Below are 23,288 nucleotides of genomic sequence, written 5' to 3'. Positions count from 1 at the left end.
CCATCTTCTTCTGCAAGGAGCTACAATGAACACCACACAAGAACGTACCGTGTTGAGGAAGCTGCAGGCCATGGCGGTGGAACTACGCCCGTTCTCTTGTGTGCAACACGAAATGTGTGTTCTCACTAGGCTGTTTACTGCTTCTCTCGCCTACTCGCCTACTCGCAGCACCGGGACACGACCTCGGTAGCACGCAAACAAGCTAGCTGGCTAGCTAACATCTAGCTAGCTTACTTGTTGTCGTCTTCGTTCGCTCTCCGAGCGACAGCGTTGACGGCCGCCCGCTTTGCTTCTAATCATATTTGGAGGATTAAAAGCCGAACGCTGTTAGTTCCGAGCCGGTTGTAGTCCCAGCGTGTTTATTAATAGCTTGCGAGGAGGTATATTTGTGACGTGACGACTTGTACACAGAGGTCACAACACCGGAAGTATATTACTCAAAGGGGCGTGGCTACGGGACAGAGTTGCCAAATGGGGAATTGTAAGGCGCCGAACGACGAGCTTTAAAATATTGTATTTTGAGGAAATACATTTGTGTGTTGGCGTCGCTACTTTTGCTACAGTGTGGCATTACCACATATGGTGTCTACATTTAAGGGGTAACATTATCGTACATTTCTAGGGGAACTAGTCATTCAGAGGGTGAACTTTTAGCGCAACTATAATTATCGTACGTGTGGCAACGCTGCTACGGGAACCTGCGATGGACTGTGACACAAAAAACGTACAAAAAACAATTATTTGATATTTATTGCATATATTTATAATCAGTTAAAACATACTTGCCAACCTTGAGACCTCCGATTTCGGGAGGTGGGGGGAGGGGGTGGGCGTGGTCGGGGTAGAAGGGGGCGTGGTCGGGGCATGGCTAAAAGGGGAGGAGTATATTTACAGCTAGAATTCACCAAGTCAAGTATTTCATATGGTATATACATATATATATATATATATATATATATATATATATATATATATTTATTTATTTTATTATATGTATATATATATATTAATTGTATTATATATATATATGTATACATATATATGTTTATATATATATATATATATATATATATATATATATATATATATATATATATATATATATATATATATATATATATATATATAAATGAACACTGAAATTCAAGTATTTATTTATTTTTATTTTATTCTTACTGAAATTCAAGTATATATATATATATATATATATATATATATATATATATATATCAATCAATCAATCAATCAATCTTTATTTATATAGCCCTAAATCACAAGTGTCTCAAAGGGCTGCACAAGCCACAACGACATCCTCGGTACAAAGCCCACATACGGGCAAGGAAAAACTCACCCCAGTGGGACGTCAATGTGAATGACTATGAGAAACCTTGGAGAGGACCGCATATGTCTCTCTAGGGGAGACCGAAAGCAATGGATGTCGAGTGGGTCTGACATAATATTGTGAGAGTCCAGTCCATAGTGGATCCAACATAATAGTAAGAGTCCAGTCCATAGTGGGGCCAGCAGGACACCATCCCGAGCGGAGACGGGTCAGCAGCGCAGAGATGTTCCCAGCCAATGCACAGGCGAGCGGTCCACCCCTCCCGGATTTTCCGGGAGACTCCCGAAATTCAGCGCCTCTCCCGAAAACCTCCCGGGACAAATTTTCTCCCGAAAATCTCCCGAAATTATGCTAACCCACAATATAACCAGCATACCTGCCCTATCACGTTATAACTGTAGAATGATGGAGGGCGAGTTCTTCTATATATATATATATATATGTATATATATATATAAATACTTGAATTTCAGTGTTCATTTATTTACACATATACACACACATAACACTAGATGTCCTGTTTTAGAGTGTCACAACATTGCTGTTTATGGCAGACAAACTGCTTTACGGTATACAAAAACGTGACTGCTGTTGTTGTGTGTTGTTACCGCGCTGGGAGGAAGTTAATGAAACTGCCTAACAACAAACCCACATAAGAAACCAAGAACTCGCCCTCCATCATTCTACAGTTATAACGTGATTGGGCAGGTATGCTGGTTATATTGTGGGTTAGCACAATTTCGGGAGATTTTCGGGAGAAAATTTGTCCCGGGAGGTTTTCGGGAGAGGCGCTGAATTTCGGGAGTCTCCCGGAAAATCCGTGAGGGTTGGCAAGTATGAGTTAAAACGATACAATCTTAGTGCGGGTATTTTTAAAGTTGTGCTCTTGAAACATAATTTTTTTTATGGAACTGCAGTAGCTTTTCTTTTTTTTTTCTTTTATGAACCTTTTTTTTATAAATTGCAACATTTACAAACAATTGAGAAATAATAATAATCAAAATAAGTACAAAAACAGCGCCAGGGGGTTGTAAACTCAATAAAGTAACTAAAATAGAATGCAATATATATAACAATAATTACTGTAATTTACAAACATGTTGATTTATACAGCAAATATGAGTTTATTCTCATCATATTCGGCTTTATTCTTGAAAGCTTGGAATCTTTGCAATACTGTATCTTAAATGTCCAAAAGATTAAAAAAAATCTTATTCCTGTTTTTCCCTTTTATTATACATTTTATCCTCATAATTTCAAGATTTAAATTTCTAAACAAAAAAATATTCTACAATATTTTTCTTGTAAGATTACAACTTTATTCTCATATTATTGTGACTTAATTCTCAAAATTTTTTGTTTATTTTTCTTGTAATATTACAATGTTTTAGTTAAAACTTCACAGCTTTATTTTTGCAAAACTGTAAAATAAATCTCCAAAAAATAAAAAGGTTGCTCCGATGTTTTCCCCTTTTTATTATACCGTTATTCCCATAATTTCATGATTTAAATCTCTAAACAAAAAATAATTCTAAACATTTTTTCTCGTAAGATTACAACTTTATTCTCATAATATTGTGCCTTAATTCTCGAAAAATTTTGTTTATTTTTCTTATAATATTACAACGTTTTAGTTGGAACTTCACAACTTTATTTTTGCATTATTTACTGAACTTGTGTGAGCCTATGGGTATATATATATATATATATATATATATATATATATATATATATATATATATATATATATATATATATATATATATATATATATCGTATATATATATATATATATATATATATATATATATATATATATATATATATATATATATATGTATATATATATATATATATATATATATATACCCATAGGTTCACACAAGTTCAGTAAATAATTTAAATTTGGAACACAGCATCATAGTTTTCACAGCTTTTTGGTTGCGAGGAGGTATATTTTTGACGTAACGTATTTAGAACTCTACATTAAAACACTCTCTACCTCTAACAACCAAAAAGATGTGAAAACGATGATGCTGTGTTCCAAATTTAAGTTATTTACTGAAATTGAGTGAGCCTGTGGCTTTGCACTTAGTTTGCTACATATATATATTTTGCATTCTATTTTAATTACTTTGAATTTACAACTCCCTGGCGCTGTTTTGTATTGTTTTTTTTGTACTTACTTTGTTTATTATTTCGCAACTGCTTGTAAATGTTGAAATTTATAAATAAAGGTTTATTAAAAAAATAATAATAATTTGACGTGACGAATTGTAAACAGAGGTCACAACACCGGAAGTACATTACTCGAGGGGGCGTGGCTACGGGACAGAGTTGCCAAATAAATAATTGTAAAACGCCGAACGACAAGCTTTAAAATATTGTATTTTGAGGAAATACACGGTACATTTGTGTGTTGACGTCGCTACTTTTGCTACAGGTGTGGCATTACCACATATGGTGTCTACATTTAAGGGGTAACATTATCCTACATTTCTAGGGTAACTAGTCATTCAGAGGGTGAAATTTTGGCGCAAATACAATATTTATCGTACGTCTGGCAACGCTGCTACGGGAACCAGCGAGGGACTGTCACAGAACCAGGAAGCTTTTACTAAACCCCACGCGCATTGTTAACTGTCAAAAAACAATTATTTAATATTTATTGTATATATTTATAATCAGTTAAATCGATATAATCTTAGTGCGGGTATTTTTAAAGTTGTGCTCTTGAAACATAAAATTGTTAATGGAACAGCAAGGTCACAGCGAGCTGAGGTAGATAAAAGATTATTTTTCATTCTACACAAAACTAAAGACAAATAATGGCGGGACTCATCAACTTTGAGGACGAGGAAGAAGTGAAGGAGTTCCTGGATAATTTAGGAGTGGAGTACAGCTTCCAGTGCTACAAGGACAACGACCCTGAAGGTAAAAAAAAAAAAAATCCTAAACTTTGTTTTGTTACCTTAACTGTGCATTGGCGGTCATTGGTACGGTGGCCGATATGGACAAACACATAAACACATGCAAGAGGGAAAATATATAACACTTAACTCCACACAGAAGATCATCAAATCTCACACCAGAATTTTGGAACAAGAATGAAGTAATATTAGAAATGTGAAAATAAAATACATCTATTTGTTATTTAGAAGTTTCACTTTTGCATCTCATTGCTTAAAACTGCGGTGCGTTCAAGGACCCTCGATTTAAGTCAGAAACTGAGGCGCCACTAGGTAAAGACCGAGGTAGACTACCCGCAGGAGTTGCACTAATAAGAACATGATCATAATAATAATAATTATTTATTAGACTGTTACGCTTGTGTGTCTAAGTGGACACAAGTCAACAGTAAGCCAAACTCCATCCAAAATGAATATGGCAGTCAGGAAGTAACATTTTAGCTCCACTAGACGGCACTGTCAAATCCAGTATGAACCAAAGTGAAACTAAAGAAAACATACATAAATAAATGGCTGCATAGTAGTAAATAAACATTCTTATATACAAGTGAACACAATATGGATTTATTCCAAATCTCCCCAAGGGCACTAAACATGAAGCAATTGTGATGTAAATAAAAGTTAACAAACTTCACAAGTTAAATGAATGCATCCCAATAGAACATGTAGTATATATGTCTTATTAAGTTCCTTAAAACAAATACTTACAGACGATGCCCGGGAAGGCGAAAACGAGACAAAGCTGACTAGAGGTAGAAAAAGCAGCTTTAAGCAGAGAAACTCTTCAGCTTGGCTACCGAGCTTGTTGATGTCAGATTTGTATCATAGCTGTGATTATGTCTATGATGCCACTCTGCATGTCAAAATAAAAGCCTGCATGTACTCAAAGGTGCATTGCACACATTGTGACAGTGCATTTCAAAATAAAAGCCTGCATGTACTCAAAGGTGCATTCCACACATTGTCACAGTGCATGTCAAAATAAAAGCATCCACCGAATGCACTTTGTAAAATATGGGCAGAACATTTATTATTATGATTTATATTCCCTACTGATGATTGTCCTACATCACGCATGAATCAGCTAAACTCTATTTTACACTCTGAATATCCATCCATCCATCCATCCATTTTCTTCCGCTTATCCGAGGTCGGGTCGCGGGGGCAGCAGCCTAAGCAGGGAAGCCCAGACTTCCCTCTCCCCAGCCACTTCGTCCAGCTCCTCCCGGGGGATCCCGAGGCGTTCCCAGGCCAGCCGGGAGAGATAGTCTTCCCAGCGTGTCCTGGGTCTTCCCCGTGGCCTCCTACCGGTCGGACGGGTCCGAAACACTTTCCTAGGGAGGCGTTCGGGTGGCATCCTGACCAGATGCCCGAACCACCTCATCTGGCTCCTCTCCATGTGGAGGAGCAGCGGCTTTACTTTGAGCTCCCCCCGAATGACAGAGCTTCTCACCCTATCTCTAAGGGAGAGCCCCGCCACCCGGCGGGGGAAACTCATTTCGGCCACTTGTACCCGTGATCTTGTCCTTTCGGTCATGACCCAAAGCTCATGACCATAGGTGAGGATGGGAACGTAGATCGACCGGTAAATCGAGAGCTTTGCCTTCCAGCTCAGCTCCTTCTTCACCACAACGGATCGATACAGCGTCCGCATTACTGAAGACGCCGCACCGATCCGCCTGTCGATCTCACGATCCACTCTTCCCTCACTCGTGAACAAGACTCCGAGGTACTTGAACTCCTCCACTTGGGGCAAGATCTCCTCCCCAACCCGGAGATGGCACTCCACCCTTTTCCGGGAGAGAACCATGGACTCGGACTTGGAGGTGCTGATTCCCATCCCAGTCGCTTCACACTCGGCTGCGAACCGATCCAGTGAGAGCTGAAGATCTTGGCCGGAGGAAGCCATCAGGACCACATCATCTGCAAATAGCAGAGACCTAATCCTGCAGCCACCAAACCAGATCCCCTCAACGCCCTGACTGCGTCTAGAATAATGGCGGGTTATATGATTGTTTAAATTCATATTCTGGCCACATTTGATGGCACTTTTTGTAAAAAAAACAAAACAAAACAAACATCCTTTTTTTCTTAAACAAAACCAATAGGGGTGCACAAAAATCGATTCACATCTGAATCGTGATTTTTATTCATCTCAATTCTATATGAATTCATCTATTTATAAAAAAGATTTAAAAACATTGAAATAAAATAAATGTCTGTCTATATATATGGATGGATGGATATATATGTATATTTTTTATATATATGTGTGTGTGTGTGTGTGTGTGTGTGTGTGTGTGTGTGTGTAGAGAGAGAGAGACAGAGAAAGAGAGAGTGCTCACAATGAGTACATTTTTAGGTAATGTGTTGAAGAAAAGTGAATAATTATTCGCCGTGTCATTTTTTACAGTTTAAATCGATTATATATATATATATACAGTATATATATATATTTTTTTAATATATTGTTTGTGTATATATATAAAATAAACAATTTATTTTATACATCTATATAAAATACATTTTATCTTATTTTTAATAGACTTTAGAAATATATGAATCAAGATGAATAGGAATATATATATATACAGTATACAGTGTATATATATGTATATACACACATATATACGCAGTATATAGATATACACATATACATATATCTATATATATGTATATAAATATACATTCATTACAAGTCAATAAACATGTGTATATATATGTTTGTAAATGTGTATATATACATATGTATTAGAGATGCGCAGTTTGCGGACACAACTGCGGAGTTCGGGCGGTTGAAATAAAAAAAAATTAGATTTTATCGTCGGGTCGGGCGGTTGAAATAAAAAAATATTAGATTTGAAATAGATTCAGGCGGGTGGCAGTTAAACCAATTCGGAAATATATATACATAGTTAAATGTTGTTACCCACATACGAAAAAACGAGCAGGCACCTGCAGCATATGCCACAACAGAAGAAGAAAAAAAAAAGAGATGGACACTTTTACGGAGCGGAGAAGGGACGCCTCGCCGGGGTCCGGGACCGAGGCCCCTTCCCCCGAGAGGGCCCCACCGGGAGCTGTAGCTGAGGTGATCCGCGGGAAGGGCCCGACGCAAGTCCAGGGTCACCACCGCGCCCACCGCGCCCACCGCGCCCACCGCACCGACACCCCGCCTCGTCCGCCTTCGCCGCGGCCGGCGTCACGCGCAGCAGGTAAGCAGCTTACCTGCCCGCCACCCCCGTGGCCGGGGGCTCGTAACAGGGGTCACTCCGCGCGCTCCGCCCGCACAGCTTACCTGCCCGCCACCCCCGTTGCCGGGGGCGCGTAACAGGGGTCACTCCGCGCGCAGTACGCTCACGAAAGGGGTGGGGCAAGCAGAACTGGCGCTGCGGGATGAACCGAACGCCGGGTTAAGGCGCCCGATGCCGACGCTCATCAGACCCCAGAAAAGGTGTTGGTTGATATAGACAGCAGGACGGTGGCCATGGAAGTTGAAACCCGCTAAGGAGTGTGTAACAACCCACCTGCCGAATCAACTAGCCCTGAAAATGGATGGCGCTGGAGCGTCAGGCCCATACCCGGCCGTCGCCGGCAGCGAGAGCCGCGAGGGCTAGGCCGCGACGAGTAGGATGGCTCCACCCGGGCTCGCGCCCGAGGCTTTAGCGCGCACCGCGGGTGCGAGGGACATTGCACCTCCACGCGCTTGGAGGTGCGCTCAGCGCGGCTCCCAGATGATTGCTGCATTGGATCAGTCTCCTTTCTTTAACAGGCAAAAGCTTTATAACCTCACTAATGCCTTGCATCGTCTATATTAGATATATAACAACGGGCGGGTGCGGGCGGGTGCGGTGTTGATTAAATGTTAATTCGGGTGGATGCGGATGGTTGACGACTTTTATGATGCGGTTGCGGATGAAATAATTGCCTATCCGCGCATCTCTAATATGTATACATACAGTATTTATGTATGTATATTGTATATATATATATATATATATATATATATATATATATATATATATATATATATATATAAATATATATAATGTATATTTATATACATAATTTGTGTGTATATATATATATATATATGTATGTATATATATATATATATATATATATATATATATATATATATATATATATATATATATATGTCCATATATAGATAAGTGTATATATTTATGTGTGTATGTATATTTATATATGAGTATGTGTATTTTATATATATATATATATATATATATATATATATATATATATATATACTCTTGACTTTACTTTGCTCAAACAATAGCATGTGAAAGAAGTAAATAATTGGAACATCTTGTTGTGTTGAATATTGTAAAATTGACGTGTTGTTTGTTTGTGCATTGACTGACGCCTCTTGCTTGCATGTGGTTGTTGTTGTCCTGTCAGGATGCCAGAGGCTAGCAGACTACTTGGAAGGAGTGAAGAAGAACTTTGAGTCTGCTGCACAAGTACTGAAACAAAACTGTGACAAGAATGCTCACGCAGAGAGCTGCTACAAGCTGGGGGCTTATCATGTGACAGGCAAAGGTAAGCCAAAGGATGATAATAATACAACTTACAATAGTAAAGTTAACATTTATTTAACGTAAAAAAAAGTAATTTATACTACATAAGAGTGGTTCTCAATTTTTTCCACCACCTCAGAAAAATCTTGTCTCTTCATAATGACCAACACTATTACAGTAGCGCAATAGGCCTAAGTATTAATTAAAAACAAGGCAATTGTTTTATTTAATGTATTTCATATATTTAATATAACACTGTTTGGAATTAAAATAAAACACTGTACTTTCATCAAGGGATTTTTCGACGTACCACGAGTTAGAGCCCGCGTACCACTAGTGCCACACGTACCACGGTTTGAGAATACTTTATATAATATTATGACATTTTAGTTGAAATAATTGTTTCTCATATTATTTTGTCCTATCGCTGTTTTTTCATTCCTGAAATAAACATGTTTAGCCCCCTTTTCCTCAAATAATTACTGTAATTTACAAACATGTTGATTTATACAGCAAATATGAGTTTATTCTCATCATATTCGGCTTTATTATTTTTCTTGTAATATTACACTTTTTTTCTTTTAACATTCCAATTTTATTCTTGTAATATTTGGACTTTTTTTTTAAGTGTTTTTCTTGTAATATTACAAATTGTTTTTCTCTTAACATTACAACTTTATTCTCATATTATTGTGACTTAATCCTCAAAAAATAGTGTTTATTTTTCTTGTATTATTACAACATTTTAGATAAAACTTCACAACTTTATTTTTGCAATATTGTAACTTAAATCTCCAAAAAATAAAAAAGTTACTCCGATGTTTTCCCCTTTTTATTACACCTTTTATTCTCTTATTTCACCATTTAAATCTCTAAACAAAAAATAATTCTACAAAGTTTTTCTCGTAAGATTACAACTTTATTCTCATATTGTGACTTCATTCTCGAAAAATTTTATTTATTTTTCTTATAATATTTCACCGTTTTAGTTGGAACTTCACAACTCTTTTTTTTTGCAATACTGTAACTTAGAACCCCCCAAAAATGAAAATAAAAATTTTGTTCTTGATTTTCCCTTTTTATTCTCGTAATTTCACATTTTAAATGTCTAAACAAAAAATAATTATAAAATGTTTTTCTCGTAAGATTTCAACTTTATTCTCATATTATTGTGACTTAATTCTCATATTATTGTGACTTAATTCTCAATGTGTTTATATTTCTTGTAATATTACAACGTTTTAGTTAAAACTTCACAACTTTATTTTTGCAATACTGTAACTTAAATCTCTAAAAAATAAAAATTGTATTTCTGTTTTCCCTTTTATTTATACCCTTTTATTCTCGTAATTTCACCATTTAAATCTGTAAACAAAAAATAATTTTACTATGTTTTTCTCGTAAGATTACAACTTTATTCTCATAATATTGTGACTTAATTCTCAAAAAATGGTGTTTATTTTTCTTGTAATATTTCACCAATTTAGTTGGAACCTTTGCAATACTGTAACTTAAATGTCCAAAAGATTAAAAAAAAAATCTTATTCCTGTTTTTCCCTTTTATTATACATTTTATCCTCATAATTTCAAGATTTAAATCTCTAAACAAAAAAATATTCTACAATATTTTTCTTGTAAGATTACAACTTTATTCTCATATTATACACCATTTAAATCTCTAAACAAAAAATGTTTACATTGTTTTTCTCGTAACATATTACAACTTTATTCTCATATTATTGTGACTTAATTCTCGAAAAATGTTGTTTATTTTTCTTGTAATATTACAATGTTTTAGTTAAAACGTCACAACTTTATTTTTTGCAAAACTGTAAAATAAATCTCTAAAAAATAACAAAGTTGCTCCGATGTTTTCCCTTTTTATTATACCTTTATTCCCATAATTTCATGATTTATATCTCTAAACAAAAAATAATTCTACCATGTTTTTCTCGTAAGATTACAACTTTATTCTCATATTATTGTGACTTAATTCTCGAAAAATGTTGTTTATTTTTCTTGTAATATTACAATGTTTTAGTTAAAACTTCACAACTTTATTTTTGTAATACTGTAACTTAAATTAAAAAAAAAAAGGTTATTCCTGTTTACCCTTTTATTATACCTTTATTCCCATAATTTCACGATTTAAATCTCTAAACAAAAAATAATTGTAAACATTTTTTCTCGTAAGATTACAACTTTATTCTCATATTATTGTGACTTAATTCTTGAAAAATTGTGTTTATTTTTCTTGTAAAATTACAATGTTTTAGTTAAAACTTCACAACTTTATTTTTGCAAAACTGTAAAATAAATATCCAAAAAATAAAAACGTTTCTCCGATGTTTTCCCTTTTTATTGTACCTTCATTCCCATAATTTCACGATTTAAATCTCTAAACAAAAAATAATTCTACAATGTTCTTCTTGTAAGATTACAACTTTACTCTCATATTATTGTGACTTAATTCTCGAAAAATGTTGTTTATTTTTCTTGTAATATTACAATGTTTTAGTTAAAACTTCAACTTTTTTTTGTTTACCCTTTTATTATACCTTTATTCCCATAATTTCACGATTTATATCTCTAAACAAAAAATATTGTATAATATTTTTCTTTTAAGATTACAACTTTATTCTCATAATATTGTTGTGACTTAATTCTCGAAAAATTGTGTTTATTTTTCTTGTAATATTACAATGTTTTAGTTAAAACGTCACAACTTCATTTTTTGCAAAACTGTAAAATAAATTTCCAAAAAATAAAAAAGTTGCTCCGATGTTTTCCCCTTTTTATTATACTTTTATTCCCATAATTTCACGATTTAAATTTCTAAACAAAAAATAATTCTACAATGTTTTTCTCGTAAGATTACAACTTTATCCTCATATTATTGTGACTTAATTCTCGAAAAATGTTGTTTATTTTTCTTGTAATATTTCACCATTTTAGTTAAAACTTTATTTTTGCAATACTGTAACTTACATCTCCAAAAAATAAAAACGTTACTCTGATGTTTTTCCCTTTTATTATACCTTTTATTCTCGTAATTTCACCATTTAAATCTCTAAACAAAAAATGATTTTAAAATGTTTTTCTCGTAACATATTACAACTTTATTCTCATAGTATTGTGACTTAATCCTCATAAAATATTATTAATTTTATTTAAAAAATACTAACATTTTCCAATGTTTTCCTCATAAACGGTGTGACCAGGTGGCGTGACGAAGTGTCTACAAACAGCGTACTCCTGCTTCCTGCGCTCCTGCAACGGCGGAGGAAAGAAGTCCGTAGACGGCTGTCACAACGTGGGCCTGCTCGCACACGACGGTCGCGCCACGGAGGGAGGACCCGACCTCGGCGTGGCTCGCCAGTACTACGAGAAGGCGTGCGCCGCCGGCTTCGCTCCCTCCTGCTTCAACCTGAGCGCCATGTACATCGATGGCAATTCCAAAGGGGTGGCGCCGGATATGACGCTGGCGCTGAAGTACGCCGACCGCGCCTGTGAGCTGGGACACGTGTGGGGCTGCGCCAACGCCAGCCGCATGTACAAACTCGGGGACGGCACGGAGAAGGACGAGAAGAAAGCGGAGACGTTGAAGAATCGGGCGAGGGAGCTGCACGGCTTGCAGAAGGAGAGGCAGCTCAAATTTGGGGAGTGACATTGTGACCTTTGAAATGTTCAAATTCAGTCTCCTTGTTTATCTTACTTTAAAAAGCTCAAACAGCTTGAGCTCCCTTAAAATAGTTCAAATAAAATAAAGTTGTGCAGTAGTTTGACCATCAGGGGGCGCTAAAACACAAGGGAAGTGTTGATTTTCTTTTTATGGCTAATTGGCTATACTTAATAAGGAAGCAATTCTGTATAATCACCACCAGGTAACAGCATTAACTTACTTGTCCAAAATAGTACAATTTAAAGAGATTTGTCCCAATAAACACCTTCACAATTAGCAACAAACAAATAAAGCCTATTTTCGGATGTGGATCGTTTAACTGCTTGTTTAAAATATTGCGGTTTTGAACATTTTAAAGATGTTTTATGACGACACGTCCAACTCTTATGATGTGTTCACATATCTCGGAAAGTTGGCTATTTCTCAAAATCCTTCACGCCTAAACTTTGTTTGTTTGCCAGTAACTCACTAGTTTTCAATATATAGACTTTAATGCTAAGCAGAAATTATATTGGGGTCGACATTAGTGCGTTTTAGCGTTTACTTTTTCTGACTGAAACGGTGGAGCTCCCAGAGTATTCATATGTCCCAGCCACATGGAATGCGGCACAATATTGTGTACTTGTAAGAAGCCCCGCCCCTTGGCCGTGCATCCCTCTTGGTCCTCATTCAAAACAACACAGCTGTTGAGGGCCCATCGCTTCTGTCCTCGGCGAACGCCTGCTCGCTTGAGGTCCCTTAAAATAAAATAAAGTCGTGCAGTAGTTTGACCATCAGGGGGCGCTAAAACACAAGGGAAGTGTTTATTTTCTTTTTATGGCTATACTTAATAAGGAAGCAATTCTGTATAATTACCACTAGGTGGCAGCATTAACTTACTTGTCCAAAATAGTACAATTTAAAGCGATGTGTCCCAATAAACACCTTCACAATTAGCAACAAACAAATAAAGCCTATTTTCGGATGTGGATCGTTTAACTGCTTGTTTAAAATATTGCGGTTTTGAACATTTTAAAGATGTTTTATGACGACACGTCCAACTCTTATGATGTGTTCACATATCTCGGAAAGTTGGCTATTTCTCAAAATCCTTTACGCCTAAGCTTTGTTCGTTTGCCAGCATACTCACTACTTTTCAATATATCGACTTTAATGCTAAGCAGCAATTATATTGGGGTCGACAGTCGCGCGTTTTAGCGTTTACTCTTTCTAACTGAAACGCTTAGCGGTGGAGCTCCCAGAGTATTGATATGTCCCAGCCACATGGAATGCGGCGTAATATTGTATACTTATAAGAGGGAGGGAGGCCCCGCCCCTTGGCTGTGCATCGCTCTGTCCTCGGCGAACGCCTGCTCGCTTGAGGTCCCTTAAAATAAAATAAAGTTGTGCAGTAGTTTGACCATCAGGGGGCGCTAAAACACAAGGGAAATGTTTATTTTCTTTTTATGGCTATACTTAATAAGGAAGCAATTCTGTATAATTACCACCAGATGGCAGCATTAACTTACTTGTCCAAAATAGTACAATTTAAAGAGATGTGTCCCAATAAACACCTTCACAATTAGCAACAAACAAATAAAGCCTATTTTCGGATGTGGATCGTTTAACTGCATGTTTAAAATATTGCGGTTTTGAACATTTTAAAGATGTTTTATGACGACACGTCCAACTCTTATGATGTGTTCACATATCTCGGAAAGTTGGCTATTTCTCAAAATCCTTCACGCCTAAGCTTTGTTCGTTTGCCAGCATACTCACTACTTTTCAATATATCGACTGTAATGCTAAGCAGCAATTATATTGGGGTTGACAGTCGCGCGTTTTAGCGTTTACTCTTTCTAACTGAAACGCTTAGCGGTGGAGCTCCCAGAGTATTGATATGTCCCAGTAACATGGAATGCGGCGTAATATTGTGTACTTGTAAGAGGCCCCGCCCCTTGGCCATGCATCGCTCTGTCCTCGGCGAACGCCTGCTCGCTTGAGGTCCCTTAAAATAAAATAAAGTCGTGCAGTAGTTTGACCATCAGGGGGCGCTAAAACACAAGGGAAGTGTTTATTTTCTTTTTATGGCTGTACCTAATAAGGAAGTAATTCTGTCTAATCACCACCAGGTGGCAGCATTAACTTACTTGTCCAAAATAGTACAATTTAAAGAGATTTTCCCCAATAAACACCTTCAAAAATGGCAACAAACAAATAAAGCCTCCTTTCAAATGTAGGTCGTTTACCTGCTTGTTTAAAATATTGCGGTTTTGAACATTTTAAAGATGTTTTATGACGACACGTCCAACTCTTATGATGTGTTCACATATCTCGGAAAGTTGGCGATTTCTCAAAATCCTTCACGCCTAAGCTTTGTTTGTTTGCCAGTAACTCACTAGTTTTCAATATATAGACTTTAATGCTAAGCAGAAATTATATTGGGGTCGACATTCGTGCGTTTTAGCGTTTACTTTTTCTAACTGAAACGGTGGAGCTCCCAGAGTATTGATATGTCCCAGCCACATGGAATGCGGCGCAATATTGTGTACTTGTAAGAAGAAGCCCCGCCCCTTGGCCGTGCATCCCCCTTGGTCCTCATTCAAAACAGAACACAGCTGTTGAGGGCGCATCGCTTCTGTCCTCGGCGAACGCCTGCTCGCAAACGCCCCTAAAGCGGTCTCCTTTCTTGTCCATCTTCTTCTCCCTAAGACCTGTTGGAATATTCCACGGAGACGACCGAATAAGAAGGAGAGAACGCCCTTCGGTGCGCGGGTGAGTTACACATAAAAGTGTTAGTTTGTTATCCCTAAGCAAATCACTTCTTAACCGTCGCGTTAGGTCAAGATAGCTAACGTTCTTTTTTATTTGGGGGGGGGGCGGGGGGTGTTTGTTTTTATGTGCGGCGTCCTCCGATGTCAAATAGGTCTCCAAACCCCCAAGAGAACACAAGTGCCATGATTTATATAAAGGTTATTTTTTAATAGTTTTTTTGTATATATAGCTAGTTTAATGTCAAGCCCACGCGGCCAGGTGAGTATAAGGTGATCCCGCACGCGGCGGAAGTGTATTTGATGTACTGCGTGCAATAAATCATGCGCTCCCCTCTTTAAGCTAGCAACATGCTAATGGCAGCTCGCGGCGTCTTATGGCGCCAGTGGAGTCGCATTGTGCGGCGGCGTGTTTGTTTGTTTGTTTGCCTTCCCGTTTGTGCACCTTTTAAGCCGACCAGTTGGCGTTGCTCGGACCGGCAGCTGCACAGTTTTGCAGGGCAGCCATGCTCCGCTGATGGGCGGCGAACCCCACACAAGGTTCACCCCCCCCTCGGGGGGTGGGGGTGCTATTTGGGTGTGGCGGAGGTTCACCCACGAACAATGCATCGCCGGTCTTATCTTGATTATAACTCGTTTTTTTATGTTAAATGCACACACGACTACTTGCAAAGGTGTTCCTGCCGAAGAGGTGCGTGGAACGACTGTCAAAAAGGAGGCAACTTTGGACTCAGGCACTATTTATTCAAGTTTACTTATATAGCCCTAAATCACGAGTGTCTCAAAGGGCTGCACAAGCCACAACGACATCATGGGCTCAGATCCCACATCAGGGCAAGGGAAAAACTCAACCCAAATGGGGTACAATGAGAAACCTTGGATGGGACCGCAGATGTGGGACCCCCCCCCCCCCCCTGGACGACCGGTGCAATGGAGTAGATCTAGCATAATAGTGTGAGAGTCCAGTCCATAGTGGATCTAACATAATAGTGTGAGAGTCCAGTCCATAGTGGATCTAACATAATAATGAGAGTCCAGTCCATAGTGGATCTAACATAATAGTGTGAGAGTCCAGTCCATAGTGGATCTAACATAATAATGAGAGTCCAGTCCATAGTGGATCTAACATAATAGTGTGAGAGTCCAGTCCATAGTGGATCTAACATAATAATGAGAGTCCAGTCCATAGTGGATCTAACATAATAGTGTGAGAGTCCAGTCCATAGCGGATCTAACATGATAGTGTGAGAGTCCAGTCCATAGTGGATCTAACATAATAGTGTGAGAGTCCAGTCCATAGTGGATCTAACATAATAATGAGAGTCCAGTCCATAGTGGATCTAACATAATAGTGTGAGAGTCCAGTCCATAGTGGATCTAACATAATAATGAGAGTCCAGTCCATAGTGGATCTAACATAATAGTGTGAGAGTCCAGTCCATAGTGGATCTAACATAATAGTGAGAGTCCAGTCCATAGTGGATCTAGTTAATAGTGTGAGAGTCCAGTCCATAGTGGATCTAGTTAATAGTGTGAGAGTCCAGTCCATAGTGGATCTAACATAATAGTGAGAGAGTCTAGTCCATTGTGGATCTAACATAATAGTGTTAGAGTCCAGTCCATAGTGGATCTAACATAATAGTGTTAGAGTCCAGTCCATAGTGGATCTAACATAATAGTGTGAGAGTCCAGTCCATAGTGGATCTAACATAATAGTGTTAAGAGTCCAGTCCATAGTGGATCTAACATAATAGTGTGAGAGTCCAGTCCATAGTGGATCTAACATGATAGTGTGAGAGTCCAGTCCATAGTGGATCTAACATAATAGTGTGAGAGTCCAGTCCATAGTGGGTCTAACATAATAGTGTGAGAGTCCAGTCCATAGTGGATCTAACATAATAGTGAGAGTCCAGTCCATAGTGGATCTAGTTAATAGTGTGAGAGTCCAGTCCATAGTGGATCTAGTTAATAGTGTGAGAGTCCAGTCCATAGTGGATCTAACATAATAGTGAGAGAGTCTAGTCCATTGTGGATCTAACATAATAGTGTTAGAGTCCAGTCCATAGTGGATCTAACATAATAGTGTGAGAGTCCAGTCCATAGTGGATCTAACATAATAGTGAGAGTCCAGTCCATAGTGGATCTAACATAATAGTGTGAGAGTCCAGTCCATAGTGGATCTAACATGATAGTGTGAGAGTCCAGTCCATAGTGGATCTAACATAATAGTGTGAGAGTCCAGTCCATAGTGGGTCTAACATGATAGTGTGAGAGTCCAGTCCATAGTGGATCTAACATAATAGTGTGAGAGTCCAGTCCATAGTGGATCTAACATAATAGTGAGAGAGTCCAGTCCATAGTGGATCTAACACAATTGTGAGAGTCCAGTCCAAAGTGGATCTAACATAATAGTGTGAGAGTCCAGTCCATAGTGGATCTAACATAATAGTGTGAGAGTCCAGTCCATAGCGGATCTAACATAATAGTGTGAGAGTCCAGTCCATAGTGGATGTAACATGATAGTGTGAGAGTCCAGTCCATAGTGGATCTAACATAATAGTGTGAGAGTCCAGTCCATAGTGGATCTAACATAATAGTGTGAGAGTCCAGTCCATAGTGGATCTAACATAATAGTGTGAGAGTCCAGTCCATAGTGGATCTAACATAATAGTGTGAGAGTCCAGTCCATAGTGGATCTAACATAATAGTGTGAGAGTCCAGTCCATAGTGGATCTAACATGATAGTGAGAGTCCAGTCCATAGTGGATCTAACATAATAGTGAGAGAGTAGTCCATAGTGGATCTAACATAATAGTGTGAGAGTCCAGTCCGTAGTGGATCTAACATAATAGTGAGAGTCCAGTCCATAGTGGATCTAACATAATAGTGAGAGTCCAGTCCATCGTGGATCTAGTTAATAGTGTGAGAGTCCAGTCCGTAGTGGATCTAACATAATAGTGAGAGTCCAGTCCATAGTGGGGCCAGCAGGAGACCATCCCGAGCGGAGACAGGTCAGCAGCGCAGAGACGTCCCCAACCCATGCACAGACAAGCGGTCCAGCCCGGGTCCCGACTTTGGACAGCCAGCGCCTCATCCGTGGCCACCGAACTATTTTCCAGCCCGAAAATGGCACCCAGTGAAGGATGGTGTAGCAATATTGGGAAAAATTTGTGAGAATGGTGGCCCCGTGAGATTTTCGGGAGGGGCACTGAAATTCGGGACTCTCCCGGGAAAATCGTGAGGGTTGGTAAGTATGGTAGGGACCCCCTGCCCCCTGGGTCCATAGTGGATCTAGTTAATAGTGTACGAGTCCAGTCCATAGTGGGGCCAGCAGGGGATCATCTTGAGTGGAGACAGGTCAGCAGTGCAGAGACGTCCCCAACTGACACACAGATGAGTGATCCACCCCGGGTCCCGACTTTGAACAGCTAGCTCCTCATCTGTGGTCACCTGATAACCTCTCCATGCAGGAGAGGGGGGAAGAGCAGAAAAGAGACGGCAGATCAACTGGTCTAAAAGGGGGGGTCCATTTAAAGGCTAGTGTATACAAATGAGTTTTAAGATGGGACTTGAATGCTTCTACTGAGGTAGCATCTCTAACTGTTACTCCTAGAACATTCCATAGTACTGGAGCCCCAATTGAAAACGCTCTATAGCTTGCAGACTTTTTTGGGGGGGCTCTGGGAATCAGTAATAAGCCGGAGTTCTTTGAACGCAGATTTCTGGCCAGGACATATGGTACAATACAATCAGCAAGATAGGACGGAGCTGGACCGTGTAGTATTTTATACGCAAGTAGTAAAACCTTAAAGTGCACACGAACCCAGTGCAGGTGAGCCAGTATAGGCGTAATATGCTCAAACTTTCGTGTTCTTGTCAAAAGTCTAGCAGCATCTAAGGCTGCTAGACTTTTGACAAGTTTGGTGTCCTTCTTAAAATGTCAGAATACAAGACGAGGAAGTTGGAATGCAACCCTTAAAGGAAGGAGTCGTAATTGACCATCAGCAAGCTGCCTTTTATTTATAACGATGCATTATTGTCAATCAATAACAACCGTGCAGAGTTATTGTCTGTTTACTTACAGCAAACACTGCTCAATACCATCTGCAAGATCATATTAATAAGAATTTTCGGGTGTGTTCTCACTTGTCACCTTTGGTTCTGTCAGAATGGACCAGATTCTGTTTGCTCTGCTGGTACGGCGAAAGCAGAAACGTCATTTTAGTAATCGATTAGTTGGTTCGATTAATCAAGTAATCACACTTTCTAGCCTCAATGCATATTTTAGAGAAAATAGTTGAGATAAACAATTTCTGTCTACCTTCTATTTATGCATTTACCTTTTGTTGACTTTGTTCTACTTTCTATTTAGCTTGTTTCACTTTCTTTTTTACTTGTTTTAACTTTGCTTGGCATTTTATACATTGTTATTAGTTACTCCTAACCAGCGGTGTCAAACTCGTTTTCACTGAGGGCCACATCTTGGTTATGGCTGCTTGTAACAGTGAATACTACATGCATATATAAACACTATTGTCTTTACATTTAATTGTTAGATTTATTTTTACACAAGCAAATTATACGATGACGTCATAGTCACCGCGCCCCCACCGCCACAGGTATTTCGGCAATCTAGGGGAAACCCCGAATAGTGAACATGCTGCACAACTTCTCTTTTTGTAGTAAACAAGCAAACAGGTTACAAAGGCTCCTAATTTAGCTGCTGACGTATGCAGTAACATATTGTTGTTTATCATTCTATTATTTTGTCTAAATTAAGGACAAGTGGTAGAAAATGGATTATTTATCTACTTGTTCATTTACTGTTAATATCTGCTTACTTTCTGTTTCAACATGTTCGATCTACACTTCTGTTAAAATGTAATAATCACTTATTCTTCTGTTGTTTGGATGCTTTACATAAGTTTTGGGTGATACTACAAATGTTGGTATCAATCCAATCCCAAGTAGTTACAGGATCATACATCGGTCATAATTAAAGTTCTCTGGTGTCCTGGGGCGTAATTTCATGAGTTTATAAACAATGTAAAAATGTCAACAAAAAAATTGTGACAATGAAAACTATTGATGTTATTGTAGTATTGACTATATACGGCTTTTGTACTTGGTATTGTTACAGTTGATCTACCTATTTGTTTACATTCAGCAGCGCTACCCTGCTATTAGCGGTTAGCTATTGTATCCTTCTACGGCAGACCAGGGTGATTATTTTGACTCTGGGGTCGGTGTGTATGTGTGTATAAAACATTTTAATTCAATAAAATAAAAAATAAAAAATATGTGTATATATTAGGGATGTCCCGATCCAATATTTGGATCGGATCGGCCGCCGATATTTGCCAAAAAATGCGTATCGGCAAGGCATGGGAAAATGCCGATCCAGATCCAGTTTTTAAAAAAACTCCGGTCCGTGTTTTTCAACGCACCTATCTAAATAATACATTCCACTTTTCTGCTGCTCCCTAAATTCCGTTCCGCATTTTCCAGCACACCTTCAACACATCCACAGGTCTGTGGATTCTCACGCAGTTGCTTTTAGCTGCTGGCATTACACGACAGGCTCTTCTCACTCTTTCCTGTGTCTCCCTCTCACAGACAGCAAGCGCACCTTCTTACACACGTCACATACTGTCACGACATACGTCACATACTGTCACGACATACGTCACATACGTATACCTCCTCCCCGAGCAGAGAGGTAGCATGGCTAACGTTAGCTGTGATGCTAGCGCAGCCGTGCTAGCAACGCTCCCTCTAAGGTGCGCGCCTGTGCAATTGCGCACGGCAAATCTATGCCACGCACAAAATCAAATAAAAAAATAAGCGCATAACAATTTTCGACACACGGACACGACAGAGAAAACAGTTTTCATCATCATTGTTCAAATATTGTAACGTCTGTCGAGACGCTTATCTCCATTCGGTGCCACACGCCCACACCATCAAAATGCCAAGACAAACATTTCCAGATCAACACCGTATGAAAAAATTAGTGATTTTTTTAGTTGTGATTTCCTTCTCTGCATGAAAGTTTAAAAGTAGCATATATTAATGCAGTATGAAGAAGAATGTTTTAATGTAGACACATAGAATCATCATACTGCTGTGATTATATGCATCAAGTGTTCATTCAAGGCTAAGGCAAAATATCCACATATATATGGTGTATCGTGACATGAACTAAACATATCCACATATATATCGTGTATCGTGACATGGCCTTAAAATATCGCAATATTAAAAAAAGGCCATATCGCCCAGCCCCAGTTCAATGATGCCATTTCTGTTTGTCATGTATAATTTTGTCTATTTTGTGTTTATCCATGAATAAACAGGTCAGTTTCTTGTTACCAACCATTGTGTATTATTCAAACTCCCCTAATTCAGCTGGCTAGTTGTTATCAAGAGTACTAAAACCCTTTTCAACATGATTCTGACAACTAAGTAGGCTAAATAACTTTAAACTTCAATACATGCTCGGATAGGCCAGTATCGGTCAGTATCGGTATCGGTCAGTATCGGTATCGGATCGGAAGTGCAAAAACAATATCGGTATCGGATCGGAAGTGCAAAAACCTGGATCGGGACATCCCTAGTATATATATATATATATATATATATATATATATATATATATATATATATATATATATATATATATATATATATATATATATATATATATATATATACACACAGTACAGGCCAAAAGTTTGGACACACCTCCTCATTCAATGTGTTTTCTTTATTTTCATGACTATTTACATTGTAGATTGTCCCTGAAGGCATCAAAACTATGAATGAACACGTGGAGTTATGTACTTAACAAAACAAGGTGAAATAACTGAAAACATGTTTTATACTTTAAGTTTCTTCAAAATAGCCACCCTTTGCTCTGATTACTATTTTGCACACTCTTGGCATTCTCTTAATGAGCTTCAAGCACACCTGTGAAGTGAAAGCCATTTCAGATGACTACCTCTTGAAGCTACTACTGTTTCGATGTTAACGTTCTAAAAAATGATCGGGAAACATCCAGCAGGCCGTATTGAAAGTCTAGACGGGCCGTAATTGGCCCAGGTCTGTTCTACGGTGTGTATTGAAGGACGGAGAGAAAATCAGGAGCACCAAAACGAGCTCGTTAGTTAGCACCATGTAGCTAGCTTACTTGTTGTCACCTGCGTTCGCTTTTTGAGCCACAACGTTGACGGCTGTCTACTTTGCTGCTAACCATGTGGATGATTACAATCCCAACACTGTTAGTTTGGAACCAGTTGTAGTTCTATAGTATTTATTAGTAGCTAGCGAGAATGTATAATTTTGACGTAACTGATTGTAAACAGAGGTCACAACACCAGAAGTATATTACCAGAAGGGGGCGTGACTACAGGATAGAGATGCCAAATGGGAATCGTTTTCTGAGTTCTTTGCATGCATGGTATAGGATTTTACACATTTTCTATGGTTAGAATTAGGGCTGGGCGATATGGCCTTTTATTAATATCTCGATATTTTTAGGCCATGTCACGATACACGATATATATCTGGATATTTGGCCTTAGCCTTGAATGAACACTTGATGCATATAATCACAGCAGTATGATGATTCTATGTGTCTACATTAAAACATTCTTCTTCATACTACATTAATATATGCTACTTTTTAAACTTTCATGCAGAGAGGGAAATCACAACTAAGTCAATTGACCAAAACTGTATTTATTAAGCAGTGGCACAAACATTCATGTCATTTCAAAACAGAAAGTGCAAGATTGTCAGACATTTTAAAACAAGCTATTAGTGCACTTTTGTGCATGATGTCACACAAGATATTTCAATAAGTGTCAAATAAAAATGAGGTGCATAATAGGAAATCAAATAGTGTATGTCCTTCGCTATGTGGTAGGTTCCTGTGGACATTATCTCCTTCTGTTGTTGACTATTTTTTTCGTACAGTGTTGATCTGGAAATGGTTGCTTGGGC

At 38.2% G+C, this 23,288-nt stretch overlaps 3 protein-coding genes across 8 annotated transcripts in view; 2 read left to right on the top strand and 1 right to left on the bottom strand.

The window, feature by feature from the left end:
- The window catches only part of zyg11 (zyg-11 family member, cell cycle regulator), a 39,706-nt gene extending 39,107 nt beyond the window's left edge, over positions 1-599 (bottom strand). The window contains exon 1 of one of the 3 annotated variants that reach the window (XM_061978280.2): positions 49-599. In XM_061978280.2, coding sequence (XP_061834264.1) covers positions 49-72 — 24 coding nt within the window. In that variant the 5' untranslated portion in view covers positions 73-599. The remainder of the gene's footprint in view (positions 1-48) is intronic. The other 2 variants (XM_061978278.2, XM_061978279.2) reach the window with 2 other exon arrangements.
- Positions 600-3,726: 3,127 nt separating this feature from the next.
- Positions 3,727-12,744, top strand: coa7 (cytochrome c oxidase assembly factor 7). Its single transcript, XM_061978613.2, has 3 exons — positions 3,727-4,276; positions 8,734-8,874; positions 12,074-12,744. Exons 1-3 carry the CDS (start codon positions 4,171-4,173, stop codon positions 12,517-12,519), a joined length of 693 nt encoding a protein of 230 aa, XP_061834597.2. The 5' UTR covers positions 3,727-4,170; the 3' UTR covers positions 12,520-12,744.
- Positions 12,745-15,108: 2,364 nt separating this feature from the next.
- Positions 15,109-23,288, top strand: part of ralgps2 (Ral GEF with PH domain and SH3 binding motif 2) — a 158,121-nt gene continuing 149,941 nt past the window's right edge. For all 4 annotated transcript variants that reach the window (XM_061978275.2, XM_061978272.2, XM_061978274.2 and 1 more), the window contains exon 1: positions 15,109-15,288. The gene's annotated coding sequence lies outside the window, so the exon portion shown is untranslated. The remainder of the gene's footprint in view (positions 15,289-23,288) is intronic.

This window comes from Nerophis lumbriciformis, linkage group LG18 (genome assembly GCF_033978685.3).
Source record: "Nerophis lumbriciformis linkage group LG18, RoL_Nlum_v2.1, whole genome shotgun sequence".
Lineage (NCBI taxonomy): Eukaryota > Metazoa > Chordata > Actinopteri > Syngnathiformes > Syngnathidae > Nerophis > Nerophis lumbriciformis.
The sequence above is the reverse complement of the archived record's forward strand: the minus strand, read 5'-3'. Positions and strand labels throughout refer to the sequence as shown.

Bases quoted from the DNA above. Each gene is read 5' to 3' on its own strand.
- coa7 (XM_061978613.2), top strand. From the start codon at position 4,171: ATGGCGGGACTCATCAACTTTGAGGACGAGGAAGAAGTGAAGGAGTTC. The intron at 4,277-8,733 runs GTAAAAAAAAAA...TTGTCCTGTCAG, and splicing joins CAAGGACAACGACCCTGAAG to GATGCCAGAGGCTAGCAGAC. The intron at 8,875-12,073 runs GTAAGCCAAAGG...CGGTGTGACCAG, and splicing joins TTATCATGTGACAGGCAAAG to GTGGCGTGACGAAGTGTCTA.